This window comes from Ursus americanus, chromosome 13 (assembly GCF_024610735.1).
Source record: "Ursus americanus isolate L20-20 chromosome 13, mUrsAme1.1.p, whole genome shotgun sequence".
Taxonomy (NCBI): domain Eukaryota; kingdom Metazoa; phylum Chordata; class Mammalia; order Carnivora; family Ursidae; genus Ursus; species Ursus americanus.
Window position 1 is genome coordinate 9,078,367 of NC_142139.1, and position 13,357 is coordinate 9,091,723.

Here is a 13,357-nt window from a genome sequence, read left to right on the forward strand (position 1 = left end):
TATTCTACATGTTCTATGGACATTATCCCACTTAATCCTCACAATAAACCCTTTGAGGTGCATACTAAACTTACCATGGCCATTTTCCCGTGAGAAAATGAGGCATATATAGCTTAAGTTACATGGCTGGTGTCTTACAGGATTCCTCCTTTTTAATCAGTAGTATATGTTTTGTTTTGTTTTTTTAAAATAGACTATGTTGTAAGAAGTTTAGAGTTCAGGGGCACCTGGATGGCTCAGGTAGTTAAGCACCTGACTCAGTTTCTGCTCAGGTTGTGATGTCAGGGTCGTGAGATTCAGCCCCACATTGGACTCCATGCTCAGTGCAGAGTCTGCTTGAAGGTCTCTGCCTCTCTGTCTCCCTCTGCCCCTCCTCCACCCCTGCCCCCCCCACTCTTTCTCATATAGAAATAAATAAATAAATAAATAAATAAATAAATAAATAAATAAATAAATAAAATCTTTAAAAAGAACTTTACAGTTTAATGTGTTGTACGTTTTGGAATTGGGAGAGAATATGTACATAAATAATTACAAATATTATAAAAATATAAAGAAGAGAGGCTGTAGGAACAGAAAAATGCACTTGATTCTGTCTGGTGTGGGGTAAGAAAATGATCAGAGAAGGATTGGAGAGGAGATGAATGTAGTAGAGGGTCTGGAGGGAAGCAACATAGAGGAGAATGAAGGATATTCTATCAAAGGGAAACCTGCTTAGATGGAAACAGGGGGGTTGGGGGGCATAGCCCTTGTGGGAAAATACAAATACCTTGGCAGTGATAATCCAAAGAAGGTATAAATGGGAATGTGTTGGGAGATTGCAGCAGAAACTTATCAGAAGCCATATTTTGAAGGTCTTTATATAGAATGTTTAAGAATAGGGCTTTAGCCTACAGGTAATGGCAGCTTCTAAAAGATTTTAACCAGGGGAGTGGTATGATTTTGACCATGTTAAAATTTCACTCAGGTCCTAGTATTAGAGGCAGATGCTATAGGCAATACAACCATTTAGGAGGTGACTGAAATAGTGGTCACAGAGCATATAAAATTCCAATTCCCATGAAGCCAAGAGCAATGTCTTAATTCAAAACTATTTATTGAGTACCTACTGAGTGGCAGTCCCTGGGGTGAACTGGCATTCAAAGCTGAATGAGATATGCTAATGATATTCAATAAAATTTTAAAGTTATTGCTGATTGAAGGAATTTGAAGTAATTAATCACCAGCCTTTCCATTACCCTATTTCCTTTTCTTCTCATTTAGTGTTGTACTCTTAATGTCATTTTTAAAACATGCATCTGCTTTCAGTTGTCACAAGCTTAGCAGGGCTCCATCAGATTCTGCCAAGCATGATGACAACAACATACACCATCTCCAAGGGCAGACATTTCAAAAATATATGTCCCTAATCACCTTCCTGACCATCTCAGGGCTAACAATATCACGTGAAAAAAATTTATGATTGAAACTAAAACATATGGGATTTAATTTTAACTCTTTGCGCCGATAGATTGAAATTGGAAAAGAGATACGACTGTATCATAGAAAAATTTTTAAAAGAACAAACTATTCCTTTAAAGTTTGTATATGATTAAAAATTACAGAGCTGAAGCTCTAAATTTAAAAGAATTTTTACTTAAAAGGTTTATAACACTTAGAAGTTTCCACATATTACCTCAATTGATCAATTTAAGGTTGGTAATATAAATAATATCATTATTCCTATTTTACAGGTGAAACCATGGAGTCCTAGAGAGATTATTTATTCCAGGTCAGGAATTTGTTCATTGAATCAGCACTGTAATTCAGATTTCTTCACTATAAATTCTATGCTATTTCTGCTCTATCACATTGCCTGCCAGAGAGAAATAAATAACCATTTATTCATCTATTCATTCATTCATTCATTCATTCATTCATTCATTCATCTATTCTTCACACATATACTTAGTGCCTATTAGTACAAAGCACTGTGAGATTTATGGAGATTATAAATCAGAGGTACGAGGTTCAATGACAGCTATGAATGAGGTGGAAATCATGCGTAATAAGACAGTAATAGAAAGAATTATGAAAGGTCATCACTAGAATAAATTATTTCTGGCTAAGGAATCATGGAAAGCTGTACAGGAAAGGCAGTATTTTAGGTGAGTCTGAGTGGCTGGCATTTGGGCAAAGAGAGATAGGGCATGAATTCCAAGGACTGGAAACAGTATGTGCAAAAGAAGGAAGAAAGTGAAGTATGGAATGTGCTCAAGAAACAGTGAATCATCCTTCTTGCTGGAGGAGAGTGTGAAGCTTGAGAGAGGAAAATAAGGCTAAAAACTTTTTCAAAGACTAGACTAAGGTGCTTATAATTTTCGTATCAGGCCGAATGAGGGGATGCAAACAGCAAGGGTCTTGTTGAAGCCACGCAAGTTTAGGTTCAAATACAGGCTCTGCTGCTTAGAAGCTGTATGACCGTGATCAACTTGACATAATTTCTCTGAAACTTTCATGTATCATCCATGAAAGGAAGACATTTGTTAAATATTTCATAACTATTTTTCAAAATAATAAAAATATTTTACCTTCAGGGTGGGTGTGAAGATCAAATGACAGGATGTTTGAAAAGTGACTGTCACAATAAGGTTGTCAGTAAAAATTAATTCCTGTTCTCATTCCGTGGTAGTCAGTGGCGAACCAGGGAGGGTGTTTGCTGAGGCTGGTGACGTAATGAGAGTCATGTTTGAATAAAGCAAATATGCTGGGTGAATTAGAAGAGAGAGGGAGTAAATGATTAGAGGTAAAGCCTCTCTTGCAATAGAACACACAGGGGAATTAATGTCTCAATGAGGTAACACTACCAGGAATATTTACTATCTAGAATGATAAAAGAACATTGCAACACACTCTAATTATATCAAAGTAAAATACAGAAAAAGATTACAGTGAAATTAATTCTGGAATATTGCTGTAGGAAAAAATCTGAATGAAACCAAACTTGAAATAAAAGAGGCTTTCATACTGAGCTCATATTAGAGGCAGGGGCTCTAAGTCTTTCGCTTGTCCCACCTTTGACTTTTGGGAGAGGTCACTTGGATGAAACAAAATGTTCTCAACTCTCCACACCTGGATAAATTTCCACCTTTCAGAACAGCCACTCAGGAAGCTCACCCAGGATTACCTGAATAGAGATTCATTTCAAAGGGAATCTTTTTTAAAAGACTCATTTAAAATTAGGGACTTTGATCACAAGAGTGTGCCAATAGCTTACTTGACCATGATTCTACTGTCAGAAAAACCCATGAGGTCAAATAGGAAGAGGCAGCTATTTGTTGAATGGTCTCCTCTATCGAGCTGTTCTTTTTGAAATGGATATGTGAGGCTTTAAAGTCACCCTCTTCATTTGTTGTTACATTCATTTTCCAAAGCCAAAGTGAGCCTTGGAAAAAAAAATTGTTTCTCCTAAACTTCTAACCATAAACATTTCTCTAGATGTTTATGCTTTAACTAAATATTTACAAATGTAATAAGTGAACTCTTAGCAACTGGTATTTATTGTGCACTCTCAGTATGTAACACTACTTAAAACTAGGCTTCAGATAAAAGAAGTGGATGGAAGAGAAATCATGCAGGACTGTTGATGTTATGTTTACAATAGAAATGGAGGGGAAATGTGTGTGTGTACCCTCATGCCTATGAAATGGAATCATCAAGCCTGACTCTCTTTAGCATCCTTAAATCTTTCTCCTGTGAGAGTGGCTGAAAGACTTCAATTATTTTTTTCAGGGTTTTCAACACTAGCACAATTGTTGATTGATAATTTCATATCTAGAAACAATACTTGTTAACTCCCAAGAGACATGTTTCCCTGCCTGTACAGCCCATTGCAGTCTACAGAGGAGGCCAATATGGATCCTATCTTCCTGGACAAGAGGACGCCCCCAGAACTCCTGACTGTGTGCCTGACTACACACAGTATGGCTGCAGTAGTTGGTGATTGAAGGCTCAGGAGCTCAATCGATATCCAGAATGAGGCTAAAATTAAAACTGAACACTCATCATTTCCTAGGAGATCGTCTGGAGAAAATCCTACCATGCCTTTTGGCACCATTTGTATTTTCACTCTAACTCCGATCTTCCCAATGTATCTTCTTTCATTCAGGTTCTAATCTCTATATATCTCTGTACATCCTCTACTCTGATTCAACCAATCCATCTCCACTCCTAACTCCCTAATCTTTGCCAAGAAGCCTTGTGTTATTGAAAGTCTGACATTAGCAAAATTCACTATGACCTCCCCTCTTTCCTGGACTTTCTCTCCACCCTCTTGCTTTAGTTGATTGCTGGGTATCCCTGACATCCTCTCAACTTGGGGCTGTTCTTTTACCCATGCCCAATTATCACAGAGCCTGAAGCAGGAATGAATGTCTTCCTAGCTCCTCACAGGCACTTTCAGACAAAGGCTCTTGTCTACTTTTAAAAGCTCAACTCCTTTGAAAAGCAAGGCAACAGGTTATAGACTATCTTTCCTATTTGACTTCTTTACCTACTCAGTTCCAGGCCCTGCCCCTTACCTCCCAGTCATAAATGATTCCAGCACCTGGTTCACCATCCTCTTGAATACCACGTCTCTCATTGTTGTTAATGATTTCAATATCCACCAAAGTGACCTATCCAATACCTTGCCCTTCTAAAACCGTGCCTTCTTCATTTTCAAAGATGTTTTCTTCTATTTCACCTTAGCATCCATTCCCCTGTCATTTCCCAACACTGTACTACTCATACAATTTTGATCCCAAGCATACACTTCTCCAACAACCAATATCTACCTAGCTTTCCAAGTTTATTATAATATCCTCACTTCAACCCCAGCCAGATAGTCAATTCATTGACTCTGGTGATTACTTAGAGAACACCAACCCCTTATATTTCCCTTTGCCAATTTAGAGTCCATGATACCACTTCATTCATTTGACAAAGCCCCAAATCTAGTTAAATCTACTTCTTCAATCGTGCTTCTTCCACATACCAGCATCAGGCCATGGCAGGAGAAAAACAAACAAACGATGACCGTCTCTGTTTAAATTTATGACCACAAATCTCAAGCGGGCTTAGCTGAGTGCCCTGTCTTCGTACAGCATTTCTCTACTTAATTCACTTTCTCATTCTCCTGGAAGAATATTTTCTATTTCTGTTTTTAAAACTCCAGATCTTTATTCTCAGCTAATGACTTCACTTGTTATTTCACTTAGAAAGTAGAATAATTGAGAAATGAACTACTTCATATTCCAAAACCAAATCTTCCAACCTATTTGCATTTGTACATCCATATTTTCCTTCTTCCATATTAAAATGAATGAACTGTTAAAGAAGAGCTAAGAGAATTTTGAAGGAGAACAAGTCGGAGAACTTACATTCCAGATACCAGTATTATAAAGCTATAATAGTTAAGAATGTGGTATTGGCACAAGGATAGACAAAGAGACTAATGGAACAGAATAGAGTCCAGAAATAGACACAAACATCTACATTTTTCTGATTTATGAAAAAGTGACACTGCAGTGAGGTGGAGAAAGTACGGTCTTTTTAATAAATAGTGTGGGACAAATGGAGGTACACAAATGGAAAAAAAATAATCTTGAACCCTGACTTACACCATAACAGAAAATTAATTTTAGATGAATTATAGAAAATTAAATAAAACTTTTAGGAAAAAAAGGCCAGAGGTGCCTGGGTGGCTCAGTCGTTAAGCGTCTGCCTTCGGCTCAGGTCATGATCCTGGCGTTCTGGAATCAAGCCCTGCATTGGATTCCCTGCTCGGTGGGAAGCCTGCTTCTCCCTCTCCCACTCTCCCTGCTTGTGTTCCCTCTCTTGCTGCCTCTCTCTCTCTGACAAATAAATAAATAAATAAATAAAATCTTTAAAAAAAAAAGAGGCCAAATCATGATCTTGATTTAGTCAAATATACCTTAAATAGGACATAAAAAGAAAAAGAATATTAATTAGACTATAATAAAATCAAAACTTGTTCATCAAAAATACTATTAAGAGTGAAAAAGTAAGCCATGGAGTGGAAGAAGACTTCTGCAGTACAAATATCTGACAAAGAAACAGAATATATAAATAACTACCACAAATCAACAAGGAAGAGCAATCTCCTAATGAGAAAATAGACAAAGACTTAAACAGAAACTTCTTAAAAGGGAATATTCAAATAGTCCATAAAAATACAAAAAGATGCTCAACTTCGGGGCGCCTGGGTGGCACAGCGGTTAAGCGTCTGCCTTCGGCTCAGGGCGTGATCCTGGAGTTATGGGATCGAGCCCCACATCAGGCTCCTCTGCTATGAGCCTGCTTCTTCCTCTCGTACTCCCCCTGCGTGTGTTCCCTCTCTCACTGGCTGTCTCTATCTCTGTCGAATAAATAAATAAAATCTTAAAAAAAAAAAAAAAGATGCTCAACTTCATTAGTCACCCGAGAAATATAAATTTAAACCATAATAGTATACCAGTGCATAACAACCAGAATGACTAAATTGAAAAAGACAATATCAAATGTTGACAAAGATGGGAAACAAATAGAGCTCTCCATACACTGCTAAGAGTGTGTATTGGTAAGAGTGTAAACTGGTGGAAACCCTTTGGGAAACTGCTGGGCAGTATCTACAGAAAATGAATACACACATTCCCATAACCCAGCAATCCAAGTTCTTAATAGATATCCAAGAGAAATATATATATATATTCATCAACAAACACATACAAATACATTCATGGCAGCACTATTCATAGTGGCCCAACACTGGAAACCACCTTAATGTCTGTCAACAGTAGAATGGATGAATAAATTGTAGTGTATCTATGCAAAAGAACACACTTCAGTAATGAGGATGAATGAATTACATCTACAGGCAACAACATGGAAAAGTTTTACAAACATAATGTTAAGAGAAAGAAGGCAGACATGAAAGAGTACATTTTCTATAATTCCATAAAGATGCAGTTCAAACACAAGGCAAAAATTAATCGAAGGTGTTAGAAGTTAGGAGAGTGACTACCCTCAGCAAGAAACAGGAGCTGTTTTAACATGAAATGAATTTATCAAATATCCTATTACAAACACACATTCAAGTTACCTTTGCATTCATAAAAATGATCATCACGGTACTTTAAGTAGAAAAATTAATAACAAAATAATTAAAAAAGAATTATTGCCAAAGATATAAATTTAGTTCAGATTGCCAATTTTTCCTACTTTAAAGTCTGCATAAAATTCATCTCTAAATTTTGCAAAGCTTTTTTTTTAAAGATTTTTTAAATTTATTTGAGAGACAGAGAGCATGCAGCAGAGGGCGGAGAGGCAGGGGGACAGACAGAATTCTCAAGCAGACTCTGCACTGGGTGCAGAGCCCAATGCAGGGCTCAATCTCATGACCCTGAGATCATGACCAGAACCAAAACCAAGAGTCGGACACTTAACCAACTGAGCCACCCAGCACCTCTAAATTTTGCAAAACTTTTATTTCTCTTTCTGAAGCCTTCACTATATTCTTTTAAGAAGAAATGATGTTATTTATCTATGTCTTTATTTGTAAAACTGTGAAAAACAAAACAGAAGGTGAGAAAATTACTTTGAAATAAATCAAACACGGAAGGCCCCTTTCTCAATCAAACTTTTTTTTATCACCAGGCCAACTCTGAACACATACAATGCTGTTTCTCGAAGTCCCATGTATAAAACCCCTGCATTACTACTGCTCTTGAAATTTTTTGCCATAACTATATAAAATGAAGATAACAACAGCAACTATCTCATAGAGTGTTATAAAGATTAAATGAGGTAAAAATGTATTATCCTGGAACAGTGGATGTTAGTACTTAATAATAACACCCTTAATTTGTATTGATATTGTGAACATGAGAATAACCTGATATGTTCATTAAATCATTACTGAATTCTGGGCTCAACCCCAGATCTACTGAAGCTTACTTGCTAGTTGGGCCTGGAAATCTGCTTTTTTTTTTTTTTTTAAGATTTTATTTATTTATTTGACAGAGAGACAGCCAGCAAGAGAGGGAACACAAGCAGGGGGAGTGGGAGAGGAAGAAGCAGGCTCCCAGCAGAGGAGCCTGATGTGGGGCTCGATCCCAGAACGCTGGGATCACGCCCTGAGCCGAAGGCAGATGCTTAACGACTGCGCTACCCAGGCGCCCCTGGAAATCTGCTTTTTAACTAGCCCTTTGAGTGATTTTTTTTTTGTAGATTTAAATTTGAAGACTACTATCCAGAGATTCAGGCTTACTTCTTACTTCTTCCTCAGAGTTCCAATACAGGGATCTGAACACAGTGAATGCTTACTGACAGTCCAACTGATACTCAATATTACCAGATGGGTATGATATAAATTATTAAAGCAATCTGGAACTTATTACACATTTATGCAGTATAGGGGAACAGATTTTTACATTTTGACTTCAGCAAAACATAAAAGGAGGCTTGTTTTGTTAATAGTATTTAAAGTAGTCTCAGTTTTAATCATTTTAACTTTCTTTATAAAAGATATTTGAATCCTCTCATATTTTACATAACCCATTTTCCACTTAAAATAATTCAGGACAGTTAGGTTTTTATTGCTTTTTGTTTTTGGTTTTGTTTTGCTTTGTTTTGTTTTGTTTTGTTTTGTTTTGTTTTGTTTTGTTTTGTTTTGTTTTGTTTTGTTTTACTTTACTTTACTTTACTTTAGAAGATCCAAAGAGTACACACATGTGCTCATGGAGAGGACAAATGGCCATAATCCCTGGGCTCTGCATTATATTAGGCCCACAACTAGGCTTCCATAACTACTTTCTTTCTTATCTTTGTGTTCATATAAAAGAAGGTTCCAGTCTAAAAAAAGAACTGCAAATGAAAATGTCTTCAACTGTTTAAGTCAAATAAAAATTTAAATCAAGTTACAGTATCTACTTAAACTTCTTGTCTATAAAACAGTTACACAATTTGTCACACTGAATGGAAAATTTTAATAGGAGAATAAATCTTTTCATTAGATGTTCAATTGCATTGAAAGTGCAAGAGAGTCAACCTTTGACAAAAGAGAAAAATTAGCTACACTATGGTGAGCATAGCATACTATATAGAGCTGTTCAATCAATATGCTGTATGCCTAAAACAAAGCAACATTGTATATCATCTTCAATTAAAAAAAGAGAAAAAAATTAGGAATTATTTCTAGCTTCATTTCTTTTTCATGTCATTAATTAAACCACAAAGATTAAAAGATAAAACCTCAATATTTTATCAGTGCAAGATAATGTTTAGGAACTAAATATTCTTATTTGGTGAAAAGCCTTAAAGCATACGTTCTATTGTAAAAGATAAAATTCATATAATTTGTGTACATATTTTCAACTACCACCGGCTAGCTCAGTAAATCTAAATTCTCTAAATTAGTTGAAGAGGTTCAGTGAGCTTTTATGACACATTTATTTCATAAGCCAAATATAAGAGTGGTTGGGATTAGACATGAAGAACTTGACCTGCAGGCCACCAGATGGACTCATTTTCAAGCCAAAAATCTACTCCTTTATAAATATCAAATGCCCTTGACTTTCTGATGCCACAAATGACCTTTAAAATGACTCTGAAGTACAGTGAGACTTTTTTTTTTTTTTAATCTCTCATTCTTAAGAAAGGAAAGGATGGGAATTTTTTTCTTTTCTTTTCTGGCAGTGATGCTACGTTCTGACAGTTTGTTAAGCAATGGAAATCATGCTGTAAGCAAAAGTCTCTGCAAGACAGATTCTTACAAAATAATCTTTATTTTTCCAATGGATACTGGCTACTTTTAGAGGATCCAATTCCAAGAACAACTTCACTGAAGCAGGGTTCCCTGAGACTGAAATCACAGGATGCATATACTGAACTACTAAGGCTTCTCTTCTACCTCTGTCCAGTGGTAGCTTGACCTCCAGACCTCCTAGTCTATCTCTGTCGCACAGGCTGACTTTGGACATCCAAATGAGTAAGAGCAAACTATACTCTAATAGGATAGAATAAACTATGAAAATGAGTGAATGCCTTAAGTAGAAAGTTTAGCTATTTAGCAAAGCAACAAATTAAAAATACTTTACTTAAGCTTCGAAATAATCTGATTTTTCTTAGAGTTAACCAGGAAATTCCCAGATGTGAGAAGCAGCAGAAAACTTCAGATGAAATTTAACTCTTGTTGAACATTTATCATTGCATTTCCTTGCATTTTGAGAACTGCCTTGGTAATCACACATGGCCCTTTTTATTGATCCAGTTAGAAAAAATAACCTATCAAAGACCCAAACAGACCCATTTGTACACTAATTTTATATTGCTTTCCATCTGTTTCCTTGGTCTCTTTTATGTCCTTGAGAACCTATGGCTTTGATTATTCAATTCTAGATTTAAGAACAAACCAAGAGTTGCAAAAAATTTTTGATCTTTCTTATCAGTGATGGCGATTGTGAATTCTGCTGTGACGCCTGAAACAAATCTGAGCATGCCCAAAAGCCAAAATGGGCTTGGTCTCCTTGGAAAAGGAGACCCCTTCTGGAGATATGTGGTTGGTAGGTGAGACTTTACAAGTCCCGATCTCTTTTAAAAACTTGGAGGGCACTTCACAGCAGGCTCTGAGAATACGCAAAATGAGACTAGAGAGAAGACGTTCAAGTTCATTAATAGGGCATCCAATTTAATACCCACCATAACTCAATACCACATTTCATTCATTCGCTTGTTCCCCGTATTTTCTGTTGCTCCTTTAAATTAGGAGCTGGGTCTTAATTAAATGCTTAAGATTTCTCCAACGAATAAATATACGAAGTGGTAACACTTACTTTCCAGTAATAAACTGACTCCTGGACGGTGTGCAAATAGGCTGGACATAGTAGTTCTCTAGTTTTACTCCTTCGGCAGCGAGCTTGTCAAGAGTGGGAGTCTTGATCTCCGAGCCGTGGTAACCCACATCTCTAAATCCCTGATCATCCGCTAGGATGAAAATGAGATGGGGTTGGGAGGCGGCAGTTGTGCTGGGCTCCGGTCTCTCTCCAGACTGAGCTCGCAAGGCTCCTTCCTCCTCCTCCTCCAAGCCCTGGCCCCAGGACAGGTAACCGTAGGTGAGGAGGCTGAGGACCCAGAAGGCTGCCAGCGCCCCCATGGCTAACATCTTTCCCGGCCAGACCCAGGCTTGCGAAGGCGGCGGAGGCGGAGGCCCCGCACAACCCCTGGAGGCCATTCACTTGGGTCCCGGCTGAGACTCCCCTCGCAGAACCACGCACCGCGTGCCGCCGCCGACGCACACATGCACGCGGGAGGGGTCGGCCGAACAGGCGGTGGACTGTCTCCACCTGGAAAGCGGCCCTGCGCCCCTCTCAGCTGTCACCACATCCAACAACTTTAACCTTCTAGAAGTGATGGGACATCGGGAACAGCAAGGAGTCACTCTTCTCCTTCAAATTTCACTTTTTTCTCCTCCTCGCTCCCCTGAGCAGCTTCCACACAAAAAAGTTAATGCCTCCACCCAAAGTTCTCTGGAGAAGGAGTCTGGTAAGGGCTTGCGAATCACTTCGCGTAGGGGCTTTTTCTGGCCAGAGCGCCCTGGAAGTTGGGGAGCGAGGTTCTTGCGGGCGCGCGCGCGCGCGGGTCGGTGGGATCGGCAGTCTGGCGGTCCCCTCACCTGGAAAGCACTGGAAGTTGAGCCGCCACGCCTCGCTCGTACTCTAGCAGATAGACAGCTGCCTGAAATGGACCGACTTCCTGACCGTTTTCTCCACTTTTCCAGGGCACTCTATTTCTCCCGGTCCTCTCCAAGGCGTCTGCCAATCTCCCCGACACTAGGCGGCGAAGTGAGGAAAAAAGCCCAGTTCCCTCATTTCTTTCCACGGCTAACGACCTTTTTTCTGCAGGAACTTCAGGCGCCGAGTCCTCCGGACCGCTGGAGCGCGTGGGGGAGCGAAGCGGGGTCCCTCCACGCCGAGCCCACTTGGTCTCCGCGGAGTTGGTGCACCCGGCCGAGGCGCTGAAAGATGGGTGCGTTTTGTCAGCTAACTTAGTTTTGGCACTAGGCGTTCTTTGCCGCCTCCTCCCTCTTCCCTGTCCAGTGAATCACAGAACGGTACTTTCTGCTTTCGCTCCTCCAGGAACAGGGGGAGGGGTAAGGTTGGTTTAGAGGTTCGGTCTTTCCTTTTTCCTTTCCGGGAGGAGGAGGGAGGGGAGGCTTTGCGGGACAGAGAGAAAGCTGCGCGCCTCTCCTCGATCCCTGCAGGATCCAGGGGGGTCCGCCAAGGCTAACTTCCCTCTGGATTTCGCCGGCTGCCCTCCATCGTCCGGAGAGGGGGGAAACTGCGGCGGCGCGGATCCGGAGGGGTGAAGCGGCCGCTTCTTTTCCTGGGTCCGAACATGAAGAGCTCTCTCGCCCATCCCGAATGCTGCGCGTGCAAACTTTTTCTAGCTTCTGAGAGAGGAAGAGCAGGAGAAACAACAAACTGCGTAGCATACTCTTTCTTCCTCTTCTAGTTTTCCTTTACTAGTCTCTCCCCTCCACCCCCCCATTTTTCCTACTTTTTTATCCCCGCCTCTTTTTTTTTTTTTTTTTTTTTTTTTTAACAGTTGCAACTACTAGTTTTTAAATTGAATTTCCTTTCCCTGTTGCTGGCCTTGACAGCCTGACTTCCTCCCTACACGAAGATATTGAAATTGTCCCCTTATTCTTACCTCTCCCCAAACTTACCCACAGGGCGTCTCCAGCCAAGAATGTGGGGTGAAGAGTTACATATTTCACCCTCAAGAACTGAGAGCCCAGTCTGCACTCCTGCAGTAAAGAAACCATTTCCTATCTAATAGTTCCAGGAACTTCATCACTTTTTTTTTTTTAATTATGTGGCGTGAAACTATTGTAAAAGCTTGTCCTGACTAGGAAGATATGCCGGCTTTTACTAGAATCATAGGTTTTTAAAGCCCTGCTCAGTCAGGAAAGGGATTTGCGGCACCTGTAGAGGAGGCAATCAATGCCAAGAGCCATTGAGACATATTTTTCTTCCCCAAAATTTATTCAAGTTATTTATTGAACACCTACTATGGGGCTGGCACATAAAAAGCCAGGTTCTCCCAATTGCCTAAGCATAAATCTAGGTTTCACTTGGCCGTTTATTTTTAATTCCTTTCTGTTGCTAAAGTTCCTCTTTAGTTTCTAGGCAAAACATTTGTAAAATGGAAACTTATTACCTTTGGAATTTGCAGTGCACTCCATACAGTTAATTTTGTTAACATGTGTAGCCTTGTACCAGTTTATTTTCTTCCTTGAGGCCATTTTGATTAGTCTGTGGAGAGATGAACAGCGCTAGAA

At 39.4% G+C, this 13,357-nt stretch overlaps 1 protein-coding gene and 1 long non-coding RNA gene across 2 annotated transcripts in view; one reads left to right on the plus strand and one right to left on the minus strand.

Annotated features, from left to right (window-relative positions):
• ARSJ (arylsulfatase family member J) overlaps nucleotides 1–11,891 on the minus strand; it is a 75,851-nt gene extending 63,960 nt beyond the window's left edge. Inside the window, exon 1 of the mRNA XM_045799090.2 lies at nucleotides 10,851–11,891. Within this exon, the coding sequence (XP_045655046.1) occupies nucleotides 10,851–11,248 (398 nt within the window). The 5' untranslated portion in view covers nucleotides 11,249–11,891. The remainder of the gene's footprint in view (nucleotides 1–10,850) is intronic.
• Nucleotides 11,892–11,905: 14 nt separating this feature from the next.
• Nucleotides 11,906–13,357, plus strand: part of LOC148109051 (uncharacterized) — a 62,399-nt gene continuing 60,947 nt past the window's right edge. The window contains exon 1 of the long non-coding RNA XR_015726460.1: nucleotides 11,906–12,042. This is a non-coding gene — a long non-coding RNA (uncharacterized LOC148109051). The remainder of the gene's footprint in view (nucleotides 12,043–13,357) is intronic.